The 16,509-nt window shown below is 34.4% G+C and overlaps 1 protein-coding gene across 1 annotated transcript in view; it reads left to right on the top strand.

Annotated features, from left to right (window-relative positions):
• The window catches only part of Robo2 (roundabout guidance receptor 2), a 644,932-nt gene that overhangs the window by 526,927 nt on the left and 101,496 nt on the right, over positions 1 to 16,509 (top strand). The window contains exons 9-13 of the mRNA XM_023724123.1: positions 842 to 1,013; positions 6,066 to 6,271; positions 10,944 to 11,025; positions 11,464 to 11,626; positions 13,313 to 13,479. Coding sequence (XP_023579891.1) covers positions 842 to 1,013; positions 6,066 to 6,271; positions 10,944 to 11,025; positions 11,464 to 11,626; positions 13,313 to 13,479 — 790 coding nt within the window. The remainder of the gene's footprint in view (positions 1 to 841; positions 1,014 to 6,065; positions 6,272 to 10,943; positions 11,026 to 11,463; positions 11,627 to 13,312; positions 13,480 to 16,509) is intronic.

Below are 16,509 nucleotides of genomic sequence, written 5' to 3'. Positions count from 1 at the left end.
TATAATAGTTTTTAGTGTAATACTGAAAATTTCAATGAAGTGACGTGTACACTTTCAGAGCTATGCTACATCGTTTTAAATTTTTCAGTGATTGGTTTCTCTTGCCTAGGATGTAGTGTGCAGCCATGCCTCTTTTGGAAGCTGTTATGGCCTTCAGCAATCTTGTGTTAGAAGTAGATTCAGGTCTTTTATTTTCCAGTCTCACAAATTCACATGCTTTTGAGCATCTTTCAGGTAAATTCAATCATCCTAAAATATTCAAAATGAAAAGCAGCTATTGTAATCTGTATTCTTTGTCAACATAGAGTTGATCAAGCACATTCATAGCTAATATTTCAGTCTACATCTTCACAGTGTCTGAGAATTTAATCACAGGAATATTTTTCTGCCCCCTTTTCACAAGGGGAAACTGTGTTTGAAAGATATTAAATAATTAACAAGGTCAGGGTAAGTGATTGAAATATGCAAATGATAACTACCTTTATTTGATCAGTGTATAATGTCTTCATATGTTCAAATATTGCACTGTATCCCCTAAAAGTAGAAATACTACTTGGTAGTAAAAAAAAAAAGCTAAATACTTTTTAAGCTCTGTGTTTCCAAAAAATACACATGGTAGAATTGTTTTGATACACTACTCTTACTCCATAGAGCATATCATCTTTCCATATTTGGAAAAACTTTCCCAGTCAAAAGCAATGTGTGCTGTATTATTATTTCAGTATGGTATATTTTTACACCTGTATTTTCTTCACCATCCTCCCATAATTTCAAAAATTGCTAATGTAATTTATTCCCCAGTGGGAATAGAATATTGATAACATTCTATTTGTCTACACAGAACCTGCTTTTCCCAAATCAACCCCAGCAGCCCAACAGTCGATGTTCTGTGTCACCAACTGGAGACCTCACAATCACCAACATTCAGCGCTCCGACGCCGGCTACTACATCTGCCAGGCACTAACTGTGGCAGGAAGCATTTTGGCAAAAGCTCAGCTGGAGGTTACTGATGGTGCGATATTGCTATACGCTTGTCCCGTGAAAATATTTTTGTTTCAAGATGACATACATCATAAGAAATTTTCTGATTGTTAAATGACCTAAATCAATGCCTATCTTCTAAATTTTGAATCTAAGTGAAGTGGCATTCTCAGATGGTATTGAATTCTCTTTGAATTAAAACTATTTATAAGCTTCAAAAAGAACATAAAATACAATGTGTTTTAATCTAAAATATACAATGATACATTATTTTAAAGAAAAACTCTCATTCTGTTGAGAAACATAATCTGTATATTTTTATTTAATCTTATAATGACATAACTGCTTCTGATGAATATTAATAATTTTATTTTACTGAAAAGGGGGATATATCATCTTTCATATTACCAGTGTGAGAGAGATGAGTTTTTACTTAGCTAATCACATTTTGACATTCCTCTGACTTTAATTATACATTCACTAAGTTAAATTAATTAAATAACTTCTGAAGTACTGATGAATGGTACAACTATTATTTGTACTTGCACATATGCACTTTGAATCTTAATCGAGGTAGAAGCATTCATAGTGCAAGTTGAAAAGGATCTAGATTTTTTTCAAGTTTGTCAGACTTGAGAACTATAGCATCTTAGATATCACATAAACCTCTGAGTTTGATTAAAATAAAAATTATTTTTCTCTAGTCTTATATTTGTGAGATATTTGGGTTGGGTTATTTTTGTACCCATAATGCTATATTCTGAAATCTAAGGACTTTGGTATGTGGCCTGACTCTCTTCTCTCTCTGCTAGTAAAATTTCATGTCCTTTCATAGAATTCAAATTTACATCTAGATTAAAAGGTCATTTAAAATTAATGGAAAGATGGTATCCTTTAGTGCCTGTCCATGGGCTGACCTGATTCAGAATCATGCCAGGAATGGGGATAAATAACAGAGACAAACATTGGCTGCAGACAACACAGCACTAGTGGCTGCACCTGCTCATGATGCAGAGATTTACTGCTACACAGTGAAAGAAGTCAGGGTCAGGGGTGACCGCGATGAGAAATCCTTCCTGAGGCCCGAAAGATCTTTCATCCCTCAAACCTCGATATGTCCTTAACGGAATGAAAGATAATTAATAGTGTCTTTAAAGTTCTCTTATTTTCTATTAGCAGAAATATCTAGATAATTATATGTGAAAAATGTATTAGAACTAAAGTCTATCAGTCTATATTATGTATGTTTTCAAACATAATGCAAAGATATGAATTATAGTGTAGTGTAGTATTAATAACAAAACTAAATATTTCTAAATCAATACTATGGAAAAAAATTATGTGGAAAAACATGGATAAATTAGAAGGTCATTTATGTGACTGATAGGATGCATGAGATATAGTGATATTCACAATCATGCCTAAAGCAATGAAAAGGAAATGTTTTGGAACTTGTGTTAGTTGACATCTGACCAACCAGCTTCACTTCTGAGGTCAAAATTAAGAAAGTGATGGCCATGTTTAAATTTTTGATGACTGAATGTCTCTGGAAATCTTTACAACTGGATTAAATAATAATGCTTTGGGCCTGCCAGATAGCTCAGCAGACTACACTCCTGCTTAGGGAGAGTGCAGAGCCCCGGGTTTGATTCCCTGTGCGCTGTGCCAGCACCGCCCCCAGGGCATGCTGAGCTGGAGATTGAGACTGGGCATGGTGGTGAGCATCTGCAATCCCAGGGCTTGGGAGGCTGAAAACAGGAGAATCGCAGACATACAAAGTGAGACCCTGTAGATCCATACTAAAATTAATAATAATGATGATGATGATGATTCTTTCATTAATTTTTACTTAAGTGAACAATCAAAATGTCAGAATCCTTTTGCATAAACATTTCAAGTAGGCCTAGAATCGTCGATTTCCATCAATACAAATCTCACTTTTGCACACACATAAATATTATAAATAATGTCTGTAAATATTAAGCAGTCCTATTGGTTGATGATTTTAGCTTTTATTCATGGTTTAGATTCTGTTGGGTTATTAGTGGTTTAATAATATTTCAGCCATCATTCTAATCTTGAACATCCTTTTCTAATGATGCATGTAAATTTTGCAATAACTAAAATTCCAGTGTAGAATGAAAATATGTCATGTTCAGAGAAACAAGTAAAAATTCCAAGCAGAAAAATGTTCATACTGTTTATTTTTGCACTTATATCCTGGGGCAATTTTAAGTCTAAGCAATCATATAAGATGATATTGGTAATGATTAAAGCAAGTGCCTTCTTGAATAATTTATTGTGAAATGAGCTCAGATGTTTAAATGTTCCTTAAAGTATATTTCTAAAAGATATTATTTATATGCTAGCACTGTTTTTCATTTCTTCTTTATTTTCTGCAATTTTATCCTTAGAAAAATGAAAATTTTAATGAAAATTCTGTGGGTAGAGCCATGCATTAGAATCTAAAATGACTAGAAAGATATTTATATGTGATACTGACAATAAATGTCACACCACGATCCGATATGAATCATGTATGAAGGATTTATAATGCATAGTTAGGGAAGACTGTGGAGTTGTTCACAGACCATTGAAACCCTAAATGTTCATTTAAACTTTGACCTTAGTGGCAGATAGGTCTCTGGTCTTTCACTGAGAACACCTTTGAAACTAAGAATTCTGGCTAGGAAATTTTCATTTACCGTATTGATGAAAGTCATGAAAAGATGAGCTACTAATTTTGGGAGGGAGGGAGGGAGGGAGGGGGAGTGAAGGAGGGGGAGAAAGAGAGAGAGAGCTAACTTGGTAAAAGAAAATGTTGCCATTACAACATTTTACGTGAGACAATAAGCAAATTATGTTGTATATGTATGCGGCTTCTGTCTTACTGCTTGCTGATTTCTAAGATAGTGATGGTCACACGTACTTGAAACAAACTCACGTGCTTAGATCACCAACGCACTTTGCATAGAGAAATCTTGCAGCAAGCTAGGTAAAACAGAAGCAAGATTCAGCAATTTACATGCTCCAGAATTTATCTCTCCCTTTCCAAAGGAAATAATCTTTGGCTTTCTCTAATTATTTTAGAAATATGGCAATGAAAACGGGTTATAAGATGTTCTTAGTACTCTATATTAACACTTAACTTGAAACAAAAAAAAAATGGCACTTCAAATTCCATAACTAAAGTCTTCTTGAATAAGGAAAATTTATTTTCTCTTTGAACTGAAAAATTATTTATAAGGTTTTTTGAACTAGTCTTCTGATTTTGAGTAATGAAGGAATTACATAAAACTTTGTTTTCTTTCTTTTTTGTTTTGTGTTGGCATAACCTGGGATTGAACTCAGACCCGTGCACTTGCCAGAGAAACGCTTTTTCTACTGAGCCATTTCTCCAGGCGTTACATAAAACTTTCATTTGATTTTATTTTTGCCCAATTATTGTAATAATGTGTCAGAATTGTAATATTATGTTCTCACTTATCATGATTACTTCATCTATTTCTAACTTGAAGAGTATGAACAAGAAAACCAGTGAAATAAATTTTTCCAGTTTTAGTTTGTGAGGAACAACTTTTTTGTGATTTTTCTCATAAGTTTTTATGGTTGACACAGTAGACTTCAGGTTGATTTAGTTCATAGTACTTTAATATTCAAGGGACATATATCATAACATTTAAATTGAATTATAAATTATCTCATGGAATATTTTCAGTTGCCTGATAATTTTAATGATTTCTTCCCCAACTCCGTAAATTCAAATAATAAAGGTGCTATATGCACATTAGGCACTAGTCATGTAAGCTGGTGTTTATAAGAGCTAGAGGGCAAAGGGAATTACAGCATCAAGCAAAATGATGTCACTTTTCTGATTCTGCACATTGTAATGTGAGATGCCCTTCCCAGGTAGACTATTCCTCCTCACATTGGCTGATCAGTAATTGGAGATATATATAGACTTTGTGGAAAATTAATCAAAATCCGTGCTCTATATGCTGTCACTGAAGTTTTTCTTAAGAAAGCCTTCATTGGAGAGGACCATGTTAGTTTGATTCTAATGTATTCTGAGTGTAATTTTATCTTCTTTTAACTGCATTTTTACATATACCATTTAAATACTGCTGATCAGGGACCGACAAGATGGCTCAGTAGAATAAGTGTTTGTCTTGTAAGTGCAAGGGTCTGAGTTCAATACCAGGTTCCACCAATAAGTAAATAAATAAGTAAATACTGCTGAGCATTCATGTCCTTCTTATGTAATCTTTAAATACTTCTGCTGGCATGAAAGATACTTCTGCATTAAATATTTTATAAACAAAACATAGTACAGTAAAAGCTTATTAGATTATGGAAAATGTACTCAAATAAACACAAGGATTAATATATATATATATATATATATATATATTAATATATAATGAAATTTCAGTTGTAATCATATCATAGTCTTACTACTATAAAATACTCCTAGGGCTTTATTTTCCATAATTGTATGATTCAATAAAATCATGAAAATAAACCATGATTTGGAGAACTAAGATCATAAGCTAGGAAATACATTTTTTATTTAGTACTTAACCATCATCAAGCTAATATAAATATAGCACACACTGGAATGATAAGGAGTAAATTATCAATTGTGCATATATTTAAAAAGAAAACATATGTGAAGTTGATTCTACTTATAAGATCCTTCTAGGGCTTTCTTAAGTATGCCTCTGAGTGATAAAATGAATGATTTTATGAATGACTGGTATAAACTATTCATTGTAATAGTAATTTTAATTTTAATACAGGTACAAATACACTTTTCTAAGATGTCAGGCTTTATCTCAGTTTAATTATTCTACATGAATTATAGCATAGAATAAGTTATGAACAATACTGTGGTCTTAGTACAGCACATATAGATGCATCTATAGTAGTAAAGATGGGAGTCCTCTAATAGGCATTAAATATACAGAATAAATTGTGAGGAATTTGTATAACTTTGGGGTTTTAACTTTCTTTCAATGTCAGTATCACAAACTACTGTATGTCATGAAAGTGAAAATATCCTGATTATATTTTTATTCTATAGTTCTGACAGATAGACCTCCACCAATAATCCTACAAGGCCCAGTAAACCAAACATTAGCAGTAGAAGGCACAGCGTTACTGAAATGTAAAGCCACTGGTGACCCTCTTCCTGTAATTAGCTGGTTAAAGGAGGGATTCACTTTCCTGGGTAGAGATCCAAGAGCAACTATCCAAGATCAAGGAACACTGCAGATTAGGAACTTACGGGTAAGTAACGTAATTGATTGTTCTTTACTCTTCTTGGCGTAAGTACTGTTCCAGGGAAAAACTGATGAACTTAGAATTTTACATTTCAGTGTAATTGGTGCACATTTTATAATAAGTCATGTCTCTTCCTTTAAAATGATTAATTGAATTGGAAGATTTTGTCCTTATTTTAGTCATAATTTCATAAGATACATACAATCTTTTTATTCTGAAATACTACCTCATATTTATGAAATCACTGAAGCTAGAAACTTTACACCAGAGTCTGGGCATGGTAGCACTTTCCTGTAATCCCAGCACTAGGAAGGCAGAAATCAGGAGGATCATTACGAGTCTGGGCTGGGTAGTGAGACCCTGCATGAAAAAAAAAAAAATAGAAAAGAAGCTTTACACCAGTTAGAATTAATAATAGTATACAAGATGTCTAAAGCTTCTAAAAGAGATTTTTTAGTGATTTTATGCTCACTTGTAAAGGAAGATTGTGGAGAATTATAGATAACTTTGATTGGCCATTTTTATACTTGTGTGAAAAAATAAAGAAATACGACTGACGGCGAGGGTGCTAGTCAGTCAGGTATACAGAGCGAGCCCTTGGATTTGGGATGAAATTACTGTTAGATTTATATTTAAACCTCCGAATGGAGAATAGTCATTGGTAGTCTTTCCGTTGAAGTTGATGTGAAAGGTAATAACTATTCTTGGAAATTTGAATTGGTTCTGCTTCAAGGACAATCCAAAATAAAATGTGTGCTTCTGAATATTGCATTAATTATATATTGTCGTGTAACTATTAGCGATGAACAAGAGGTTTAAAATAGTACACAGTTATTTTGTGGTAGCTGGTATGAGTTAGAACTATGGCAGTGACTTAGATAGGCCTTCTACTTCAGGAGTTCACAGAGCTACTTGATTAAGGTTATGATCTTATCGGATGATTGATGGGGGATTGATTCGCTTCCAGGCCACAAGTCTGTTGGTAGTACTGTGTAGAGTTCCTGTGGATATTTGAGTAGCAAGCTCAGCATCTTGCTGACTATTGCCTGGAGCCTGCCTTTAGTCTCTGTGTGAATTTTTACTGGTATGACTTGGTATTTCTTTAAAGTCATTAAGGAAGAAAATCTCCTAGGAAGGAGATTATAATTGCATGTGAAAAAATCACAAGCAGTCTGTACTGAAATCTTTAAATAGTATATTGGCCAGAAGCAAATATAAATGTCCAACCTATACTCTATTCAGGTGAAAGATTATATAAGGTGGGAAACCCAGTTGGATGTTAATGTGAAGAATCTGTCCTCCTCCAGTGTAATTGGTTCATTTGATGAAATACAGTAAATCTATCCTAGCATGCCCAGGTAGCAAGCACTGCCCTCAGGAGAGCAGTGCATTGTGGGAATCACAAGACTGAGGAGGAGAACCAGCACTAACGTAGCTGATGTCATAGTACATGAAGCCAAATAGCTAGAAAAGGGTTTAGTGGAAGCCCAACTAAAATAATCTAGTGGACTAGTAAAATTAAGAACCAAATGAAGGGGAAAGAAACAACATAATGTTGCTGAGTTTTTTACATTCATATCAGAGAGAGGAAGGGAAAAATGTTTTCTACATATTTGTTCATCTGAGGACAATCACACTCTGAGGGTGGAAGTACATTTACTATTATGGTTTATTTAGTTGTTTATCTCTATATCATACAAATGCAAATAGAAGAATGATTCAAACATACATGAACAAAATATAATATATTAATATATGTATGACTTTTAACTGTGATTTTGAGGTTCAGGCATTAATTTTTTGTCTAAGAAATCTGCTGGCAAGTTTAGATGAGGGCAAATAAATTAACAAGACTCTTCTAAGTCTTTTTATTGATTATAAATTAGTTGCTGACTTTCTGGGAACAATTGGAAGTTATTAAAAAATTAATGCCAATTCTCCTATGTAAACCCTTCAGCCACTCTCTTTGGTCTGAATGCCCACTTCAGCCATAGAAGCTAATGCATTTTTGCTGTTTTGCCGAGTTTGAGAGTGTGCTTGAGTACTCAAGATATCTAGTAGATTATGCAAGGAGCAGCTGAAGGTGAGTGTTGATGAGGTCAAACTTGGAGCCCTCTGACAGGCTTCTCAGTAGTCTGTCTCATAGATTTCTGCTGCTGAGGGCTTGACTGCAGCCAACTTCACAAAAGACACTGGTAGGTGATGGGGCATGCTACACATTAATTTCTTTTTAAAGGCATTTGTTAAGAATCAGAGGATAAGGATGGGAATAGATAGAAGGACTTCTGACCCAAACAAAAACAATGCCAACAAAAATAACTAAAGTGAAAACAATAAAATAAATGTGATGATGGAAGCTGATGGTGGTAGAACAGTGAAATTTAACGAGTAATATTTAGCCATTTAACATCTCAAACTGCAAATGGAGCACATTGAGTTTTGTTTGTTTTTGTAAAATGACTATGTTGAAGGAGAGACTAAAAGGAACCTAGTGATACTTCCCGCATGCAATCTCGAGAGATCCTTCTATAGGCCATATGCCTCCATGTCTCCCTACTTTTATTTTATTACTTAATGAAGAAAAAAAGTAGCATGATGAATGCTGTGTTGTCACAGTCCAGCTAATTGGTAACTAAATTTGTTATCTTTTGGGAAGTAGAATATTCCAGAACTCATTAAAGCCTACCTACCACAGCTAATGTCAGACTTACATCTTCCTACACTGACAAAGAAATGCAGTTAAGATGCATTACCTACATACTCTTCTCTGAGCATTTGCAGAGAATAACAAGGGCTCCATTTTAGTTTAACAGCTATAATAAAATGCAAATTCTTTTGCTCTTTCACAGTCCATATTCAAATGAACATCCCATTAGAATCCAGCCTTGGCTCATTATATTTAGTTTGTGAGTAATGCTTCTTAAATGCAAAGATTTCTAATGACTATAATGTGCATACAGCCACAATGGAAAGAATGACTCCTTCCGCTGTGGCTATTCCCATCATGCTTCTGTGTAATAGAAGACAATTGTAAAAAGATGGTAAGGTAAAGAATGACATGCCAGAGCAATTTGAAACTTATGTTAAAACACATAATGACATTTAAAATCAATTAAAATGGTGAAATGGCAGCGACATTCATGCACTCCTGTTTTATTTGAGAACCAGTTGTGAAAGCTAAAGTCATTAGTACACTTACATTTCAAGCCCATCGGATGGAATATTCTATGTACTTCCACACTTATCCAACAATGAGACCCATTTTCCTTGTGGAACTTTAATTCTACTCCTTCTATGGGTCTTACTCTCCTTGTCGATCAAGTGCTCTTCTCCGCCCCCTTTTCCTGTACACCTAACCTAATGCAAATGACTACTGTTGGCAATGTCAGCCAATAGGGTCTGACAACAGTGCATCATGGGGCTGTTTTCAAAGTATACATTGACTTGACGTGTACATGTATAAGGCAGAACTCTTGATTATATTCCCAACTCTTTTTTAAAAAGTTCTCAGACACTCTTCCATGAAAAACAAAACATTTTAAGTGGTCAATGAAATGAAAGTTGTTAAATGTTTCTTTAAAAATAATTATATATGAGATTATTTTCAAGTTCCTTTTAAATTCTAAATTGCAATGACTCTGTGGGAATGGTTGGCTTCTTTCATAATGCTGCAACTTTACTTGTTTACTGTATACTGCTCCACTTAATAGGTGAGAAGTTATTTCTTAACAGGAAAAAATAGAACTCTTTATATTTAATTTTATTTTATTTTGAAGAGTGAAAAAAAAGAAGCAAAACAGAAAAAAATGGCAGAAACAGGGTAACATACAACAGTATATATGTTACGGATTTTCAAAACAGGAATACCTAATTAACAATGATTCTTATATTATGTATTTTTAATGTCAAATCTGTTGCTCAGATTAACAGATACATTTACATAAGATCTGACAGATGATTGAATATTAACGCTTGCTTTCAAGAAATCTTAATATTTTTCCTTATTTTTTTAACTTAAGAGAGTATAACAATTGATAAGACATTAGAAACAGAGCATATTTAGAAGACCAAGATGAGAGGCATTCAACCATGAGTTTTGTGTTACACATCGCTGTCCTCATGTAGTTGCTCAGATCCCAGATATCAGCACCTCTTGTAAAAATGATTTCTTTCACTATATTTCTCTTTGTACAAGGGAAATGGGGCCCACTGCTATTTCATTGCTTACTTATATCTACATAGATTTTCTCTATTGAAATACTTTTTACCTGAGAAAAAGAAAAGCCTCTTTGCATTACTGACACTTTGCAAGCTTATGGGGTTGTGAAACAATTCTGTCCTGAGTTATGTGTATCTAGCTCTGACACAGTAAAATTGTACCAGAAGATGGACTTAAGAGATAAAAATAATGCCATGGAAAAAGGAAACAAAAATGCAAATACAATTTTTAAATAGCATTTGCCATAAAGTTACACTTTAAAAAATTTAAATCAACATTAGTAATATTAAATGAGTTAATTTTCATGTTTTATTTATACACATGGTTGACTTTAATGAAAATATTGGACAGCCAATTGGTATGTCTCAATTTGTGAAAGTAAATACTGCCTGGTTGGGAGGTGAGTAGTTATTATCCAAGCTGATTACACTTCAAGTGTCTCCCTTTTCTGTGTGCTAGATTTCTGATAGTGGCACTTACACTTGCGTGGCTACGAGTTCAAGTGGAGAGACCGCCTGGAGTGCGGTGCTGGATGTGACAGGTGAGTCCTTCGTGAATAACCTGAAGGGTGGGAAGGCTCAACTCCCTCTGAGAGATGATTAGAAAACAGTAAGTTAAGGAGAGATTGTGGTTGTAAATTCAGTGACAGTTAAATCTAAGTCTTCGCATTTAGTGACATTTCTAATTCTTCTACCAACATTCACCACATAACATTGCATTTGTGCAATTGATTACACTTGTTCTTGATGACTTTCTTATTTTACTTTCCGTGAAGTGCAAGCACTTCTAGCCATCATGGAGGAAAATAAAATTTCCATTTGTTAATTTGGAAGAAGCAGATATTTGTTTATGTATTTCTGATTCATTAAGATGAATTGCTCACTGCCAGGTCTTCTTTAATAAACTGTTTCTTTCTTTGAAACATCAGTGACAGCTTATGCAATGAAAATTAAAGTTCCTTTTTGTCTGTTTATTACAGAATCTGGACCAACAATCAGTAAAAATTATGATTTAAATGACCTGCCAGGGCCACCATCTAAGCCACAGGTTACAGATGTTACTAAGAACAGTGTCACCTTGTCCTGGCAGCCAGGTCCCCCTGGAGCTCTTCCAGCAAGCGCATATATCATTGAGGCCTTCAGGTAGGACACAGTTCTTGTTTCTGCCTTTGATTTTTGCTTTAATTCCTAGATAGTAAAATCTCAACTGAACTATCGTGGTGTATTATGTAGAACAAATATTCAATCAATGCATTCTAAGAACTTACGTTTTATATTTGACTTTAACAAGAGACTTGACTTTTCTAATAATATTAAATATTCATTATCTGTTTTAGCTCTACAGGAAGGAAGGAATATAACTAGTTAGCTCAGTTCCTTACTGAGGAATAAGGACAATTGTATGTACTGAAAATGAGAATTTGATCCTTAGAACTAAGCAGAGGGGCCGGGGAGATGGCTCAGTGGAATAATCACTTCCCCGGCAAGTGCAAGGGTCTGAGTTCAATCCCTGGTTCTGCAAAAAAAAAAAAAAAAAGAACTAAGCAGAAAATACTTTTAATTCAGCACAAGTATTTTTAAACTCATGCAATTTTTATTGTAGCATGAAACTCTGGAAGAGTCATTCACAATAAATGGATTAGAATATAAAATAATTCTAATATCTTTATGTTATACACTGGAATACATCTATTGAATATTATATTTAGATGATACAAAAACCACAATTAAGAAATCAATGCCATGTCTTTATAATTTCTGAAACAAAAATATTTCTAGGTATTATTGTAAATAATTGTCATCAACTTAAAGATACAGATAATAAATTAGGAAATATCATTATCAAATTGTCCTACAGGAATTTGGTAAAATACCTATACATAAGAGAAGATGGATTTAGTGTCCTTTCATATTCAGTGGTATGAGTTTCATATTGTAGTTTGAAAGATAGCCACTTTCAAGTTAAGCTTCTCTAATCCATATTTAAGATAAAATTGGATACATCGTTTTCAAATTTCAAAACATATTCTTTTCTATAATTTTATCTTTAATTCTTAAAGATATCTAAAATAGGGACACAAACCTAAAATCATATTTTTCTCCTTATCTAAGACAAGGTAGCATTTAAATTTAAACAAAGTGTTGTACTATGTCATCCATCTTCAGCTGACTATGAAGAAGTTCATGCACACAAATTCAGAAATATTTTGCTATTCTGAGAAATCACAATACTGTGTAATGTACAGTTTTATTAAAAATGTAACCAAGGGAAATATTCATTACATGCTTCCTTTCTTCTTTTACAGATATGTAGTTTTAGAAGGCTTTACTATAATATTGCATGTGGAATTGCTGCAAAAGAAAACACACCTTGCAATAGCAAATGTATTGGCATAATTTACTCTGCAGTCCATTTATTCTTTCTGTAGGTTAATTCTTTTCAATATATATATATATATATATATATATATATATATATATATGCACTTATGAGGACCATACTTATTGTATAACCTTGATGTGATATTGGTCTCTGTTCCTTTACAGGTATTGATTTAGTGAGCTGCTGGGCATTTAGCAAAGGGCAGTCACATCTTCTGGGATGAGTTTAATTTTGTTGTGCATGGCACTTCCCTTAGGTGGGCTTGGCTTTGTTGTTGAATAAACTGAAACCATCCTAATATTTCATTTATTGGGCTGAACACTTCAAGTGTTGTGTGTGTATGTATAGGTTTAATTTCCAGTCATTAACTTTTGTCATTGATACCCAGTTCCATTTCCAATAGCTTTATGACTGTTTTTTAAATGAAATTTCTGTTCATGTTTCAGCCAATCCGTGAGCAATAGCTGGCAGACAGTGGCAAACCATATAAAGACCACCCTCTACACCGTGAGAGGATTGCGGCCCAATACAATCTACTTATTCATGGTTAGAGCAATCAACCCCCAAGGTCTCAGTGACCCAAGTCCTATGTCAGATCCTGTGCGTACTCAAGGTAATTTCAATAGTTGAAACGTGATCGGTTCTAGAAGGGGACATCAGATAAACATTATAAAGCACCAAGATTGCATGATTAAAAGATTATATATGTATGTTGCTTTTAATTTAAAAACTTATTAGGGTATGTTTGCCATACATAATAAATATATTCAACGTTGAATGTGCACGTAACACATCTTGATCCTCTTTGACTTCTCTTTCCCTATATGGTACTATTGTAGTGATTCACTAGATTTCCTCTAGTCAGGAGAAGCAAATTTGTTGTTTGCCTTCTTAAAATGTGTGCTTTCAGGAGCAGGGTCTATATAATTAAGAAATAAACAAAGGAAGTTAATAATTTGCATAGTAGAAGTTGAATCCATTAATTTAGGACTTCATTATATTTATAAGAAAGGGACAATATATATATTTCTTTGTGTTAATTATAGCAAAAATTGTGTTAGCAAAAGCTTAGTTATTGTGTTAATAATAGCTAAAAAACCTAAAATGAATAGATGTTCAGAAAGAGATATAAAATAATTTCCCTACTGCTTGAAAATTCCATTTTTATAGCGCAACCAACCCCCTGGGCGTTGACCTTGGGGGTTGATCTCAAAATGTGGATCCTAAATGGGCAGAATGGCATCCCCTAACTCTGATAGAAACATGGATATTAAGGCTCCAGTGCACAGCTCCAGGGTGGACCCAGGGTCACTTAAGATGCCCACCAGGTGATGTTGGTGCTGAACTTTAACAACCTCCAGTGCGATGTATTTTATTCAATCACATATTGCAGTGAATACTTTATTGCAGAAAACATTAAATCAAGTTTTCTTCCTGAGGCTTTTGATTAACAAAAATCCCTGCAGAATATTAAAATGTAATTTCCAAATGGAAGATTTCCTCATTTTATCTATAGTAATCTGTGTGTTTCCAACTGGGAAGTTATTGGAGTTAAGGTTTAGTGCAGACTGTTACGTTATAGTGTCCTTTACCACTAGCATGTGAAGGGAACTGATACAATAGGAATGTTGCCTTTATTATTTGCTCCCACCTACTTCCTGCAGGGTTCTCAAGAAAGGGTTAATTATTTCTTATTTGTAAAGGGCTTTGAATAAGATATACTTCCAAGTAGCATTTTATGCTATGAAAAGCACTGTACAGCCATAAAACATTATTATAATTACGATGTAGTTCCGTGATAGTAACTCCAAGCCATTATAACAGAGAAGGGAGCCTTAAAGAAATCAAGTAAAATAAAGTCTCCACATGGCTGTAACATTACTGCCACGATGACAGTTGAGGGAGGAGGGAACGCTGCCATGCTATTGTTCTCTAAGCAGTAATGTGATTAATTTTCTACGATAATAAAAGGCCTGGAGGTAAAGAACCTGTCTCCTGAGAAAGAAAAGGCACAACAAAGAATCCGAAGACCTGAAATAGTTACATTTTGCCTTACCTGGATCCAATTGCTTTTAGTGCATCTGAATTTAATGAGTAAATTAAATTATTCCACGTGAAATGGAGCTGTGTACAGTTTCAAGTCAAGACAACATATTGCTTAGCTAATTTCCACCTAGGTGGATAGAAATAGTTTCGTGTGTCACCTCTACGTTTGCTGGGGAGATAAGAATGCAGAAGATTTCTGGTGAGATTAAGCCTGGAGGACCTCCCAGATCATTCAGTAACTGTGCCAGTCACTACATCTTGACTCGCAGAATAACTCTTAGGGAAAAGGTCAGAAAAGATTAATGAAAAGTTGTTTGCGACCTTGCTTGTTCCAGTTGAGAGACTATACTGAACAAAAGATTTATGTTCTCTTAACAGATATTTAATAGGAAAACTCATGTTTTGAGTCTGAATGTCAGGATCATTTTTGATATCACACTTTTAGCAGCTTCTCGACCTGTAAAAACACTGCCTTTCTAAGAATACTTTTGTTTCACGAGCTCTTATTTTGCAAAGACATTAAGTACCACTGGATCTAGAAATCTATTCTTTCATTAAGGCTACTAATTCTTGCATAATGTGAGCATCGTAGTAAATCATATATAGATCAGAAAAGTTAACATTGCAGGAAGTGACTTTCCCTGATTCGGCAAGACTTTGCATTGCTGTTTACATTAACTGGTATAAAGGGAAAAGCTGGGAAAGTCACTGAAGTATGCTTTGCTATCATTAAGGTCCAGTTTAACTTACTGCAGCTAATTTATGTTATAGCTAAGATATGCAATCAAAATAATTTTGCAAGAGTTGTACATCATGGTCTAAGAACATAGAAGAAAGGCGATTTAAAAATCACTTTAAAATGGGCTTCCTTAAAATAGTTGGAGAGAAAGTTCTCCTTTTGGATAATACAGTTTGTCCATAGTGTGTTGTTCTGTAGCACCTTAAGAGAAGTCTAAATTTTTCAGCGAAAGGTGTTTCTTGCTGAAAACCCTTTTGGCGGCTCCAGCCCTCTTCCCTTCCACGCTCCCTCTCTGGGCAGGTCAGACAATCAGAAAGCAGCCCGTGCACCGGAGCAAGGGACGGTGCCGTTTCCCGAGCTGGACTGCCCAGATGTGTCTGCTCTTACTTCCGTGGAAAGTCGTTCAACACTGAACGGACCAATATAAAAAGAAAGCTGATCTTTCTAGAAAAATCTTCTAGCATAAACCACAAACTTATTTTTTTCTGACTGATCATGCTAATATTTTTGCAAACAATTATGTGTCTGCATTTTGATGAGGATGAAGGGTAGTAATATTCTTTCATTTTTTAAAATTGTTTGTATTTATTTATTTATTTATTTATTTAGTGTAGGGTCTTGCTACACAGCTTGAGCTTGTAGTGATTCTCCTGTCTCAGCCTCCCCAGTGCTAGGATTACAGGCACATGCCACCACTCCCAGTTCCAGTGGCTGGCACAGCACTGGGGTTGGCACAGAACGCAATACTGGGGATCAAACCCTGGTCTTTGCACTTGCCAGGTAGGTACTTAGACCAGAGCTATTTCCCTGGCCCAGTAATATTCTTTTAATATTTTAATAACATGTTCTAATAAAAAT

Source organism: Octodon degus, unplaced genomic scaffold (genome assembly GCF_000260255.1).
Source record: "Octodon degus isolate 3935 unplaced genomic scaffold, OctDeg1.0 scaffold00106, whole genome shotgun sequence".
Classification (NCBI taxonomy): Eukaryota; Metazoa; Chordata; class Mammalia; order Rodentia; family Octodontidae; genus Octodon; species Octodon degus.
This window is presented reverse-complemented; position numbering and strand designations above follow the sequence as displayed.